Consider the following 15,931-nt stretch of genomic DNA (forward strand, 5'->3'; position numbering starts at 1 on the left):
GACTTTGGCAATAGTTATGTAGACCGAGGGAAAAGGATCAAAAGGCTGACTTCTTAGGAACGCTTCTGGTCTAAGCTTCAAGGGAAGGGAAGGGACTAGATGTCGTTTCTACATTGCACAAATGGGTTCACTAATCCAGGATGTTTCCTTTCTCATGATTTTATTGCAGGAAACTCACGAGTAAGTAGGTTGGGGATGAGGCTTCTCTGGAGATTCCAATTCCAGCCCTCCACATCATGAGCTCCAGGGATCACAAGCGGTTATTTCTTCCCAGTGACTGAATTTGTAGTCGTGTGTTTCAATGCTTTTAAGATAAGGTACTGCACAGACGTATGCCCTTACAAAGCAGAGAAACTGATAGGTTATTTACTTCAATAAATACTTTTCAAAAAGAGCCAAAAGCACTAAAACCCAATCCAATCTAAATTTTTATTTCAAAGTGACTTTCTTAAAAACTACATTTGGCATCTGTCTTTTATGGAAAGTTTTAAAAATTTTGCTCCCCATTCTCCCCACAATGACAGACTGCATTAACTATGTCCTAATTAAATGTTCTAAATACAAAATGAAACCCACAGCCGGGAGAATGCCTTCCTAAAACTGCTTTAGTTTACTCAGCATCAAGGGCCCAGTTGACCTTCATATGGCCTTCCATCAATCAATTAGCTGGGACACACCTTCTTACTTTCAAAATGTGGAGGCTTGTGGGTAAGATGAGATTCCATACAAAGGACTTTTCAATAACTGTAAACCACAAGCATCAAAAGAATGTTTGCCCTGAGGGCTGCCAAGGAAGGCCAGGGACTGAACGAAAAGACTGTGAGAAGAACCCTATCAGCAACTGGCTTCCTTGCAGGAGAGCAAAACCAGGGCTGTCTCCTCTCTGCCCACAATCCCTTCGCTTCCACACTCCCCCTCCAGATTCAGTACCATCCCGTGTGCGCACACCAGCAACCAGTACAGAGCCCGGCACAGTGAGGATGTGGAAAGGTAGGCGGGAAAGAGCCCGAGTGCTGAGCTAGGTTTGAATTCACCCTCTAACACCAGCTTAAGCAAGTCACCTAACTGCTTTCATTTCCTCATCTGCAGAATGAGGACTGGTAACGGGATTGTTGTGAGAACTCAATGGGTTAAAGATTATGAAGCAATGGGAACAAGGCCAGGCAAGCAGCGGGGGAGGAGGGGAAGAGGAAGTGGGGTGGGGCAGTATATTCTATAATGTCCTCAGCACATGAACATTATCATCTCCACCACCTCTGTCTGAACTTTAGCAAGTCACTGTCCACTGTGGGTGAAGTTTTCCCATCAATAAAATGACGGTTTGGATGAACTAGTCTCAGCAAGATCCACATTGGCATAAATCTTCAATAATTCTTTGACTCCTATTCCAAGTCTCTAAATCCTCTGTATGACCCCAAGCTATAGAACCAGCAGTAGGGAAAGAAGGTACATTACTTCAGCCCTGAGGCAGCAGTGGAGCCCATACAGCTTCCACTCCTCCCAACTTCAGGACAGATGCCAAAGCTCATGTCCAGCCAGCCAGCCCCCTTCCTTACTATGAAGATGAATTGTTCCGAGCTCAAAATATCCATCACTGTACTCAAAGCTGTGAAAACAGCACAGGTGTGAGAAAGGACACACTTCAGAGGAAAGAAACCAGAGAAGGGAAGACAAGGGATAATCAAAACACCAAAGCAAACACAATTGACCAGACGTAACACTCTGCCCACGAGGTTATTTATTTTGCATCCTTCATCTAATAGCAATTAAGAAAACTTCAAACTACAAGATGGCTTTGAAGCAAGGAAAATGCTCCCGACATCGAAGCACAGCCCCCTCTATGCGATTCCACTTCCTCTTCAGAGCCAGGCAGCCCAGCCTGGGGAGCTGGTATAGCCGTCAACTCCTTCAGATGCAGGTACCCTTCTCAGGAAGGAGTCACTTCTCCAAAATGTACCTAAGCCCCGCTATGCCCACAAGTAAAATTAGTGTTCAGAATCAAATCCTCTTTCCTTTCTGGGCTTCAATTTCTGCTTCTGTAAAATGGGAGAGGGAGGAAATCTAGCCACCTATATCTGAGTTTTCTAGCAGTTTTAAAATACAGGATTCCAGTTATGATTTCCACTTTGCAGGAGAAAAATTTTGCTTGTTTTTCTAATGAGGTTAGAAAGAAAGTCGTAGTTCTCTGCTGTTTTCAGCCTGAAACCAGATACCTGAATTCAAATCCTCACTCTACCCTAACTCTAACTTTGGGCAAATTACTTCAATTCTCTGTGCTTCAGATTTCTCTTCTGTAAAATAAGAATAATAGTACCTTCCTCAGAGGATAGGATTAGCTTAGTTAATATATGTAAGTAAGAAATGACATATTTAGAACTGTGCCTGGCATTATAGTGTGGTTATTATTTTCTTCAAAGTTGCACAGCTAGTTTTTCTATTCAAAGTGAAAATTTGTTTGGGAGACAGCATCTTAAGGCTGAAACACACACACACACACAACTCGGCTAGGAGCCAATCTAGTCATGATTCTGGCCAAAACAAGCTGTAAGACTGAACCATCACCATTCTCTCTGGGCCTCAGTTTCCAGGGCAGACAGCACAAGGATTGAAGTGAAAGGTGATAAACTGACAGCCACAGTAGGTTAAGTTCAGCCTGCTGTTTTGGATCACATGTATTTCTTTTCAATTTGATTTTGTTTTCAATATTTAAAAACCTGGAGGTGTCACATAAAAATCCAAACCTCTATCAGCCCTGGCCCCTTGACAGCGGTTCCCCAGGTGGGGTCTCCTCCACCACCAGCAGCAGCATCACCTGGGAAGGTGTTAGAAATGCAAATTCTCAGACTCTATTCCAGACCTACTGAATCAGAGACTCTAAGGGGGGGGGGGGGGGGGGGGGGTCCAGCAACCTGTGTTTTACCAAGCCCTGCAGGAGATTCTATACACATTTAAGTCCAAGAACCACTGCAGTGGAGGGTCAATCGGCAGGTGTGTCGGGTAGCAGTGGCATCCTTTAGATAAGAGAGGTGAGAGGTGTTCTGCTCAGCACCGCGACCGCCCCCTCCGGCATCCCTGTCCCTTGGACCAGGTTGGCATTTACCAAGCAACCAACAGTACCCATCTGTGGTGCTGTGGAGCTGTATGTACTCCCAGAAAACACATATTCTTAAACCTCATCCATTCCTGGGTGAACCCACTGTAAGTAGGACCTTTTAGTGAGGTTACTTCAATTAAGGTGTGACCCACCTCAATCTGGATGGGTCTTACTCCTGTAACTGGAGTCCTTTACAAGCAAAATGAAACTCAGAGAGAGAAAGCCATAGATGGAGCAGCCAGAAACTCAATGTCAATAGAACCCAAAAGAGAAGGGACAGCCCAGGAGGCGCCACCAAGTAACCTGCTAGGTGACAAGCTAAGGACTAAGAAATCGCCCAGCAATCAGCCCCAGAACACCAAAGTCTTCTTCAGGAACAAAGCATCATCTAGACGATGTCTTGATTTAGACTTTTATTTGGGGGTGGGGTGGGGAGGTGCATGGTCTGGGAATCGAATCCAGGTTACCTGCATGGAAGGCGAGCATTCTACCACTGAACCACCTGTGCACCCGAGACTTTTAGCCTCAAAAATGTAAGCAAATAAATCCCCATTGTTTAACACAACCCATTTCATGATACCTGCGTAAGCAGCACCTAAAACTAAAACACCATCCTTACTGCCCCACCCCTGGTGGGCCTTTGACTCACCAATTTTGATCAGCTGGACCACCTCTTCCCTACAGGATTATGGCTCTCGGGCACTGTAGGCCAGTAGGATTGTGTTGTCCCAAATCGCAAACACAGACTGCATGGAAGCAGGCTGTGCACAATAAGGGCACAGTTGAAAGAACAAACTGTTGAGCTTTCTTTATTAATTACACCATAATCCACACAAGCAGCTCCTATTAAGAACAGCTGCAGCTGCTAAAAGGGTGATCTTGAAGCAGCCTAGAAAAACGCTTCCAAATTGAATACCCATACACAGGCACGTGCAGACTTGTGACTTATTGGCCTGGTTATTCTACTGATCCTCAGTGCCTCTCTCCAGGCCAAAAACCCTCCTTTTCCATGCCCTGTGTTGGGGTTGGATGGGAGAGATTGTTCTTTTGAATTAGCATAATACAAAGAATTTGAGGTTAGCTTCAAAGGACTTCTCAGCTCCACCATTTAGGGAGCACCTCTCTGATCATCCATTTCTTTGTTAAAATAGGGACAACACTACTTACTTCACAGGGTCGTTGTGCCCAATAAATCAAAATAATTTTGTAAACTGTGGCAAACTCTTAAAAAAAGTCTTTCATCCCATGAAAGCTGAAGCTGGATCCAAAAATCATCTAAGGTAACACTCACTGTTTCTAGTTTAGGACAATCAACAGTGGAAATCAGAGAACCATCTGACTACAAAGGGTCTTTAGAGGACCTGTAACCCAACCTTTCTCCACTCCCTCACCCCCGCCCCTCCAGACCCTGAATGCTATGGAAAAGACTAGCCACAGTGTGATCCCCCTGGAAAGTCTCCTCGGGCAGGAAGTTCACAACAAATCAAGGCAGGCATTCCAGGTTAGGCCTAATCTGAACATTAGGCCATTCCTCCTTATGGAAACCAAATCAGACTTGCTATAATTTAAACAGCCTCGAAAACAAGGACAGTATTTCTCTCTGGATGTTAACCTGTTTCTCAACAGGCAAACTAACAGCTTTGGCAATTTGAAGACACACACTCAGACTCACAAATTGCAAACAAGAACCAAATGTCCAAGACAGCATGGCTCACCTTAAAATCTCAGTTCAAGTCATTTTAGCTGATCACCTTTGCCCTCATGCCAGATTCTCCCAAGATTTATTAACTGGGTCTTTTGTCCCTTGTATCGTTTACACATCTCAACCCTGGGACTGTGCCCTGCAGGAAAACCTTTGCTCAATATGAACTCCCTATCTCATTCCACCTTTTCACTTCTTTCATTCAAACTTTCTTTGATCACAGAAGTTTGGAAAGAATTAAAAAAAAAAAAATCTCAGATTAAGTTACCATCTGATGTCACTCTTCTGCAATCAAGAGGCATCCCTTCCTCCTCTGAATTTCTGGAATACTTACCGCTCAGACCCCTCCACTTGGTGTAAGGGAGAAGTTAGGATTTAGGGGATGCTTATGATTACTAAATATTACATAGATATTCCTTTCTTACTTTCTGATATATTAGAGAAGACAGAAGGAAATACCTGAAATCTCTGAAGTGTAATCCAGCTGCCCTGATCTCTGATAATGATTGTATAGCCTTTATCTAGTACCCTTGCGATTATAAAAACCTTGTCACTTTTACCTCCTTTATCTGGTTTGTTTGTTTTTTTTAACTTTAGGTCTTATAATCACAAAGGCAACCACCTAATGTTAATGGAGAAACTGGAATCAGTTCAGAACTAACCACTGGCTTGTTTCTATAATGGTTAGCTCAGATCTAACATGGTTCCAACTCCTTTACATTTTTTAATTGTTTCTGCTTACACTTGTTACTGAGAGGGTAGCATCCATCTCCCCTTATTTGAATCCATAAAAACCTTGAACTCCTTAGGCTTAGGGAGACAGAGTTTTAAGCCAATGGGCTACCTAATCCCCTGCTTCATGCCTAACAATAAGCTGCTTCTCTCTTTGAACCCCATTGTCATGGACTGGCTGTTACATACATCGTGCAGAGTACCATTAACTTCATCCAATCAAATGTGATTTGATGGTATATATAGAGTTTTGTTACATAAGCCTTAACCCCTACACATGCCCTGCAGGCAGAATGCAAGCTCCTTCAATTCAGAAGCTGTGTTCCAAATCTTTTGGAGCCCCACCATGTCTACGAGGGCCAAATGAGCAAGCTGCTCAGGCTTCCTCTCTAATCTAGCTCCTACAATCCACTCCTTGCCTTCTTCCAGTCCAGTCACACTAGATTTTTTCATACTTAAAATTTTTCAAGTGAACCCATCCCACCCCCCAGCCCCTACACACACCTCAGGGCCTTTGCATTTGCTGTTGTGTGTACCTACAACACTCTTACATCGAGTCTTCAGATGGCAAACTCCTTCTCATCCTTCCTTTTCAAATGATTCTGCTTCAGAGAGGCATTCTCTGTCACTCTTCACTCCATTCTACCCAGTCCCTGATACAACACTCTGTGATTTTTACAGCACATATCCTGATTTATTTGACTGCTTAAAATCTTGTTGAATACCCCAAAGGACAGAGCTCTGTATTGATAGTAACCTTGCTTCTCTTATTCGCCACTGTTCATTTACACACTGCAGACACTCCAACATGTTGAATGAATTTATAAATGAATGAATGAATGCTTATCAAAATGCTATGTACATTGTAGATATTCAAACACTGGTTGGAAGAAACAAAAACCTAACCAACACCTTATATCAATTTCTACTACTGACTGGACTCAACTCAAAAATAGTAAACAAGTCTTGGGCGGTGCGACGGTGACTCAGTGGCAGAATTCTCGCCTGCCAAACCGGAGACCTGGGTTTGATTCCCGGTGCCTGCCCATGCAGGAAAAAAAAAAAATAGTAATCAAATCTTGTGTTGTTGTTTATTTTATAAAATATAAAAACACAAACTGAACAACAGGTCTCTATGCCAGCTTTATTCATGGCAGTACTCTCTCTAGTTATCTGTTTCTTTATCTCGTGCAGAGAGAATTCATGAAAAAGCACTTACATGGACAAAAAACAGATAGCTGTTTCCTAGAGACAGGGCCTCACATAATGGCATAATTATGAACTGTCCTTAAAGAGATCACTCAAGCTGGCAAGTACTTACCCAGGTCCATTGTAAACATTGTCACAGGCCCTAAGAAACTGTCGGGGAAGGCCTAACAATCAAGACCTGGAGAATGCATGACGACAGGGCACATACTTGGCCATTCCTGGCACAGCCATCGGCACCTAACTCTATAACCTCAACTCAGGAGAGCAGAAAAGCCCAGAGGCTTGAATGAAAGCCGTTCTCCCCTTGCCTTGTCTGAGAATCCAGCATCACCCCAGCAACCCATATCAAGCTATTTGGTGGCAGAAAAGGTGATAAGCTTTTCACAGGTGGTGCAGGACAATCTACATCTAGGTTGAGTCCTGTCCCCCAGCTTAACACCGTGGTCTCAGACTAAGTCACATCACCTGCCAGGGTCTCGGTACTGTCAGCTATAAATGAGGGCTAATATTTCCTACAGACTCTCAAAGCCCTGTCCCAAGAATAATACCACACCAGACGCGAATATGTATTATCATTTTAAAAAGCACCGTGCAAAAGTAAACTGTTATTGATTGCCAATAATAGTAGTTTATAATAACAAAGAATTGCTACAATTTGGATCCCAGAGCAGACATCTGAACACTTGGCGGCTGACTGTGAGCATAGCAAGCGCTTTAATGGGGAAGATCACTATGCTGTCCTTCCATTCTGTAAAGTCCCGAGGGTGGCATGCGGGGCAGAGGGCCATGAGTGCTCTGGATGGCTATGGAAGAAAAGTCGTGCCCACAAGCATTCCCAGGAGTCACTGTTGGCCGTTCTCTATCAACAATCTACAGCCGTCACTTTGGACATTTCTTAAATTTATTTAGACCTAGGATAGTTTCGAGAATATTTTTCATGAAATATGGGGGAAAAAAATCCCGTTATACCTTTTTGCCACAAAAGGATGACTCCTGAAAGGATGCTATAACAGAACTTAGAGGAAAAGGAAAATCACAATGAGACATTGTTAGAAAGTGCTCACTCTTTAAATAGCACCTGAAATAAAGATGCTTTGATGGAAATGTTCTTTCAAACAGTGAATCAAGTTCCTTAACACTTAATGAGCACCTACTGTGTACATGCTTCCGTACAAGCCAGGGATTCTTTAATCTACAGCATGGGAAAGAATGTGCTAAGGGTCATAAAAGGGGACCAAGTGTGAGGAGAACACAGAGGGAAGGTAAACTTTTGTTTTTCCTCCTTGGACAGACGTAGGAATGCTTCAGGAGCCAAGTAGCATTTCAGCTGGAAGAGGACCGGGAAGCAGAGATAAGATGTCTGATGGCAGCTGTAAGAACTGGGGTTCTTAACTGATTCTGTGCCATGGGTCCTCTTGGCAGGCTGTAAAAATGGACCCCTCCTCGGAGTAATATATTTTAATGAATATGATAAAATACACCAGATTCCAAAGAAAACCAATACTAAATACAAAATGTGTTTTAAAAATAAAATTGTGGGTGGTGCATTGGTGGCTCAGCAACAGAATTCTCGCCTGCCATGCCGAAGACTCAGGTTTGATTCCTGGTGCCTGCCCATGTAAAAAATAAGTAAGCAAATAAATAAATAAAGTTGTGATAGAATAACATAGGTGACTCATTATTAATGCATCATCTAAAAAAATCTAGGAGCAAGTCCACCATAATTTCAAAGCAGCAATAAATATTTTGAGATATTTGCAACTATAATACAAAAATGAAAATATCTGTGATCTCTATTGTCAACAAAAACAAAAGTACTGCTAATTCTACCATGGTTTGTAACCTACATTTATAATCAAAGGAAATGCTATATTTCAGTTAGAGGTTAATGAAAATAAAGACATAACTTTCTTCTCAGATGAGTCCATAGATTCCACCTCACTGTTTCCAGAGATACAAGTTTCGAAACTCTGGTAGAGAAAACAGCCTAAGCAAAGGAAGAAGGTGAGAAATTAGATGAGTTATGTTATAAGACTCAAAGAGAACATGCAAGGAGATGGCATTGAAAGGCAGGTAAAACCCTCAGAAACCTTTGTGAGAATTCATCACCCACAATTATTAAATCACAGAAGGTACTCCTAGCTCCAGAATAATATCTCCTTCTGAAATAAAAGGAAATGAATGAAAGAAGCTGGGGACCATTCCAAGGGTTTCAGGTTATATTCCCTCTTTTAAAATGTGGGAGATGATAGCATATTGTTAAATTTTTAAAAGAGAATTCTTCCCGTAATATAAAACTGTATACATGTAAGCATGTGTGGGTGTGAGCATATGTATAAACAAAGATGTCCAGAAAAAACACAAACCAAAATATTAATAGTAATTAGAGTTTGGGGTGATTTTGCTTTCTTCTTTGTATTTTATATAATTGGAAAATGGGCAAAAAGATGACCACAAGAGGTCAGGAGATTTATTCAGGGTAATACAGAGTACAGAGCAGAGCTGGTGGTACTAAAACTCAGAAATGTCTTTCTATTATACTATACAAAAACTTTCAGATTCGGTATTGCATGCACCAGAACCTGTGAGGTAAAGCTAATTATTAGTCCTATCTTACATATTCAGAAACTGAGGCTCAGAATCCATTAGGAGATCCGTCCAAAGTCACACAGCTTGTAGCTGGAGAAGTCAGGGAAAGAATCTGGGTCACCTGCCCTCTCGGGGGGACAGAATATTGCCACTGCTAAAAGCAAAGGCTCTGACATCAGACTGACTTTGGTTAAATCCTGACATTGCCACTTACTTGCTGGTAAACTTGAGCAAATTCCTAAATTTACCCAATGCTGAGGTTCCCTATAGTAATGGTAAAGAATAAATGATCCAATGAAGTAAAGCCCTTATTACAACATCTGGCATAGACTAAAAACTCAACAAATGGTGGCAAATACCATTACTATGCCAATCCACTAGCCTCCCTTCTCTAAGATAGAAATTCCGGTATTTCCTTTCAACATCCAGCAGTCATTTCCAGCTTGGTTCTAGTCTCAGAAGTCAACCAGGATCATGCTCATCGTGCTTAAGAGCAGCTCTACTGAATGAAGAATAGACCATATCAAGACTAACACAGGATAGGATGTAGAACTGCGGAGCAGCCAGTCTGAGGATCTCTAGGGATTCTGATTCAACAGGTCTGAAATGGGAACAGAAATTCTGAAGTCAAAATACTCCCAACGGTGAGTCTAAAGGATTCACATTCAAGGACAAGTTCTCAGTTTGACAAGATAAGAGGAAATCTAAGACTTTTGTGAATACAAAAGGGGCCCAGCCTAATCTCAGGCAACGCTTCATCCAATGGGTGACACAACAAGGAACCACAGGCAAACCAAGGATCATCCACAGTCCTGGGGTTATTCTGTCAAGGGTGAAATGGACAAACTGCCCAAAACCACGGAGGGGGAATTGAAATCCAACTCAAACTAGCAGCCAAAAAAAAAAAAATGTTCAGAAGGACTTTCCTGCCCTAGATCCTGCCCTAGTTTTTCAAACTGGAACAGATTTCAGAGATTATCTTGTCCTTTATATAAACGCAGCACATTAGTGATGAGAACTTCCAGGAACTGATCAAGCACTTGGAGGAACCCAAAGCAACAATTCACAATGAATGCCCTCAGTAAATATTGTTGAGTTAATTCATTAAATGAAATGTAGCCTTCAAACACTGGAAAGGCCAGGGCTTCAAAATGACTTATACAAAGTGCCTAAAAATACAGTAGGCCCAGCAGCGTTCAGAATATTAGAACTTAGAAGTGGCCACATGGTAATTACTGGCCTAAGAGGAGACAACAGCCAAAAAACTATCCTCCTGGAGTTGGGCAAAGCATACTGGGAGGGGTTTCCAAAGGCTCTTGTAAATTTCTCAAAAGCTTTTACTCACTATTTCATCCTCAGAACTCTGCACACTGCGTGGCAAAGAGTAAACATTCAGCAAATATTTGTTGAATACATGAAAGCAAGAGAGATAAACAATGAGAAACCAGGCCTGCTCCTACAAGCTAAGGTGGCTTCTGAATAGAATATTCCCAAGGAAGAGGGCTTTGGGTTGTCTGACCAAGAGTTATGGAAACTGCTAGTATAATGGAAGGAACATGAGCTTTTAATTCAGATATATCTGGGTTCAAACTCAAGCCCTGTCAGTTGAGTTTGAACCCAGTATGACCTTGGCACAAGCACTTGATCTCCTTGAGCCTCAGTGTTTCACCTCTAAAAGGGAATAGTATCACACCTGCTTCACTTCCAAAATAGACATAATGATACTTATCCTTGCAAAGTCATGAGCAAAATGATCAATAGATAATATGTGCTTAACAAATGACAATGCATATTGGAATTAATCATGCCCTCTATAGCCAAACCCAATATCCCTAGTTGTATTACATAGTTCTTTCCGAGGCCAAGCTGCAGAAACAAGTTTAGCTTAAATCCACTAGTTTCTAATAAAGCACATTTCCTTAAATAAATAATAAAATCATGTATGCATTCCTTTTTCATTTACAAAGTTAACTTCACATTCACACAACAATTCTGAAACACGGTATTACTATTAATTCATGTTTAATAGATAGGAACACTAACACAACACAGCAAAACGAAGTACTGGAATTGGTGCTACAGATTTTAACATGATTATATTGCCTATCATTTTCAACCAAAAAACTGGAATAGGTGATCTCATTACGGAACAAAATACTTGAACTCAGACTGCTCCAGACGCTTCCTCAGATGCTACTCAAACTCATATTATACTAATACTTACAGCTGAAATCAGAAGCAAATGCTGGAAGAACAGAAATAATCCCATGTTTCTTAAAACAAAGCACATTCTCTTGATTTCATGCCTCTATTCTTAGTCTCAAGTAGGAGAAAAGGAACAGGTTTCAGAGATATGCAGCCCTGAGTTTTAGCAACACCACGTAACTCTGGATATTTATTATGCAGCCCTGAGTTTTAGCAACATCACCACGTAACTCTGGATATTTATTAACTACACTGAGTAATGGGAAAGCAATTCCTAATCCTAAAGCTGTGTGAAGATTAATTACCGACACTGCAAAAGCGATCAGTAAATGATAGGTACTCTACTAACCACACCGTGGTCTACCAGTTGGTCTGTAGATTGAGCGGTTCCTCTCCTTCATACCTTCTTCAGGTTCTGAAACACCCTGGTTTTCTGCATCTGTTCAATGGGGACATAACCAGTCTCCAGCTGACCTTGCCAGGGAATGAAGATAGCAAAAGAGCTGGCAGAGACATTGCAAGTACCAAATACTATTAAAACTTTAATGAACTCTGGCAAAAAAAATTTTGATAAATGACGTTTATTATGCACTGCCAGCCTCTCACACAATCTGGGCTCTCAAATATTAACTACAATATAATAACAGCAATCATTCTCCTAAAAACCAATGTGTAGAGAAATAAGAAGTGTGTGTTCTAAGTGTATCCAGCCAACACATGCCTCCAAAGAAATCAAAATCTCTGTACAAAAAGAGAAGATCAGGACTGACCATAGTAACTACCAGTGGGTTCAGATCAGCACCACAGCCTATGCACAACACTGTTTTGGTAGGATAGTAGGGTTTCTTGGTGCTGAGAGGTCACTGACCGTGGCCACTGTCTACCACCACTTCACTCTTCTGCATAAAGTTGCCTCTGTACTAGACAAATCCCAAGGCCCTAGGAAGCTGGGGGCATTCAGGCTAACAATCTTGTACAGAAAGATAGAGTGACTGCTCTCCCTGCCCCACCAACTGCCTGAAAACAGAGGCAGTGTTATTATCCACAGCTCCATGAAGGAAGCTTTTGCCAAATTCCTCTGCCACTTTATTCTGGGTAAGGGGATAATGTTTTTAAGCCGCTGACTATCCTTAGGTGCAGATCAAACAGAGGTAGAACAAACCCCAAAGGACTCGCCCCCCACAATGCCCAGAAATGACAGCCTGGTGCCACTCCAACGGCACCTTAGCATGGAAGGGTTCATTAAGACACCTCATTCACATATTCATGAAAGATCCAAGGGGTGGCAAAGTGTACAGGAAGAGATTTTGCTTTTTCAATCAAGGGAAAGTCTGCTTTAGAAAAAGTAAAACCCATAGAGGGACCAAACCCATAGAGGGACCCTTGCTGTCACCAAGCCCTCACTTGTCTAGAGCAGCCAGCACCTCATTAAAGAAAAGCAAGGAACTCACAAATGAATGCAGCACCACACACAGGCAAGCTCATTTCACCATCTGCTTTCTAGTGTCCAGAGGGGCAAGAGGCTTAAATGACACTCTCCTGAATTTTCTCTCCTGCAGGTGGAAATACCAAATTCCCAGGGGGCAAGTAAGAGTTCTTTGCCAAGGTCAAACGGATACAAAGGAATAGAAGCAAATTTAGTTTACTTGTCAGTAACAATACCACTACCAATGATATCAAACACACGTATAAACTAAGCTCCCTAGAATAATTTATCCTGCGTGTCAGGATAAAGGTTTTTGGTAATTCAGTGTGTCAGCTGTGTGTTTAGCACAGAAGTTCTTAATGAGCCGGGCATTTAAATTTACTCCTCCCCTATCCTCCTATTTTCTGATCCATGACTAGCCTAACTGTTCAAGACCCAGTGCCTTTTCTAGTGAATGACTTAGGACAGGAGACATGAGAACTGATGTAGAGGCTATAATAATACGATGGCAGACTTCCATTATTTATGGCAAAGAGAAAGGCCATGATTAAGCTACTTAAATAACTGACACTATAAGCCTTCTCTGTGTTTCTACCTTCCTGACAATAATTGTGCTGATTTTCAGATCTAGAAGATTTATAACCAGAAGATTAAGTTCTCCCTGAGAGCTCACTTCCAAGCAGCTTAATTATTTTTTTTTTAAAAAAGAGCATTACATTAATCTAAATAGTTGAACAATCAAAAATCTCAATAGAGAGCTTGTCAACTCCATACACAGCCTAGGATAGTCTTGGGGGAGCAGAGAGTAAAAGGTAAACTTGCCCCAAGCTTTAACATGTTTCATCCAACTTCCCAAAGCCTCCTAGTTCAGTCTGTATCAACCCCACCTGAGCTGTAGGGGGAGAAGAAAATCTAGAGGGAAGAATGCATCCCAGGATACAGCCAGCAAGAACCGGCTGCATCCAAGTAGGTGGCAGAAGGATGGCAAAAGCGGTCAGGATTCCTCTGTGGTCAAAAAGATTCTTGCCAACCAAATTTTCCATTACCTGGAAAATGAGCTAAGGAGGTATTTATAGAGCGCACAGAGAGAAACGCGCGTTCTAGCAGCGCTACTAGAGTTCCGATTCTGCGGAAGGCTAACGACCGGGCCACGTACTGCACGACAGACACGAGTCCACCCGCGGAACCCGCAAGCCGCATCCGAGGCTGCCACAGCGGACACTCGCACTACAATAGCAATAATCCCAACAACAGGACACCCAGAGAGGGGTTCGATCTCCCAGGCCTGGCTTAATTATTTTCCTTTACACACTACTCAATCAGTTTAAGGATCCGTAGCCGCCCGGGTGGGAGGTGGGGGTGAGAGGAATCGTTTTTTTCCCAACGATGTCTCCCGGATTCAAAACTCAGGGAAACCTTTCTCGGCCAGCGCTTGGATAATACACAAAGGGGAGCGGCCGGCGCTCCTTGGGGAGCTCTGAGAGTGGACATTTTCGATCAGAAAAATTTAGGAATTCCGAGTTCCACAAGAACCCTGGAGAAGCACCGGAAACGCTTCCGATCGCTTCAAAGGGGAAGTCGATTTGCAAATCAAAGTTGCAGGAACTCCCGGCGCCCAGCCTACTTCAGCGGGTTACTCTGGAACACCCAACAAGTTTGGCCACCGGGGGCTCGGCGTGACAGCGCTGCGCCGCATGACTAAAGAAGCAACTTGTCGCTCGGGCTCGGAGCCAGAATCCCAAGCTGTCTTCGGCGCCTCACGGTCCAGAGAGGACCCGAGAGCTGGCGATGGGAAGGCGCAGCTCCGAGCCTCTGGGAGCCAAATCCCTATAGGCGCCGGGGGGTCTCACCTGGACCGCGCTGCTTCCAGGGGCTGCACCCAACACTGAGCCATTTCACCCCCAACACCTCACCTGCCCACGAGACCCCAGCGGGTGAGAAATTAACAAAAGAACCAGCGAACGTGAGAAAAGGGACTCGGGGCAAAGTACAGTTAAACGAGGGAAGAGAAGGCAGCTCAGCCCGAGACGGAGAAAGGAGGAAAGGGGCGGAACAGAGAGACGTTATACCCCGGGCACCAGGCACCAGGCACCAGGCTCCAGGAAAGAAACCAAGGAGGAAAGAGAGCGCGAGAAAGGGGAATAGATTTTCTACCCCCTTCCCATCACTCACACACACACACACACACACACACACACACACACACACACACACACACACATCTCCCCCTTTTTCCCTCCTTACCCAGCATGGAAAAGATGAAATCCTTGGCTGTGTGAATCTCCAGCGCTCTCTGATCGTCGTATTCCCGCTGGTCATGTTTCGTGAATTCTTGGATGAGTTTGTTCAATTCCTCCACCCGAGCTCCCGACCTGAAATCCAGCTCCGGGAACGAAGGCTTGTTGTTACAGCCCAGGGAGGCTGCCTTGCTGGCGGTGGGAGCCGCCATCTTCATGCAAAACGCGCCGAGTAGCAGCTCCGCGGCGGCAGCAGCACCCACCCGCGCCCCCCACCCCGCCCCCCGGGGCCTCCTCCCCTCGCAGGCTCCCTGGCCGAGGCCCCCGCCCGTGGGCGGGCTGGCGGGCGGGCGTCTAGGTGGGCGGTCCCCGGCTCCAGGCGCTCCGGGCGTAGGAGCTTCGGAAGGAGCTGGACTGCAGCGAGGGTGCGTGTGTGGCCCCGGCACCCTTTCCTTCGGCCCCACGCCCGCCGCGATACTGCGGGTCCCTGCCCTCCCCTGGCCCTCGCTGGCAGCAGCGACCGCGGTGGTAGCGCCAACTGGAGCCTCGCCGGGCGAGGAAAGTGAAGTGGAAACAATGTGAAATTCACCAGCTCTGAAATCAACAAGCTGCCGGCTCCAGTGCTACGGAGCCAGCAGCAGCGTCCCCATTTAAAGGGACAGCGCACCCAGTGGAAAAAATAAAGAAATGACAGCGGTCTGTGCGTCTCTGCTGTTTGCCAATCTGTGCTCGGGCAG

At 44.0% G+C, this 15,931-nt stretch overlaps 1 protein-coding gene across 1 annotated transcript in view; it reads right to left on the minus strand.

The window, feature by feature from the left end:
* MB21D2 (Mab-21 domain containing 2) overlaps positions 1-15,465 on the minus strand; it is a 150,522-nt gene extending 135,057 nt beyond the window's left edge. Inside the window, exon 1 of the mRNA XM_077117891.1 lies at positions 15,202-15,465. Within this exon, the coding sequence (XP_076974006.1) occupies positions 15,202-15,412 (211 nt within the window). The 5' untranslated portion in view covers positions 15,413-15,465. The remainder of the gene's footprint in view (positions 1-15,201) is intronic.
* Positions 15,466-15,931: the final 466 nt, after the last annotated feature.

Source organism: Tamandua tetradactyla, chromosome 10 (assembly GCF_023851605.1).
Source record: "Tamandua tetradactyla isolate mTamTet1 chromosome 10, mTamTet1.pri, whole genome shotgun sequence".
Lineage (NCBI taxonomy): Eukaryota > Metazoa > Chordata > Mammalia > Pilosa > Myrmecophagidae > Tamandua > Tamandua tetradactyla.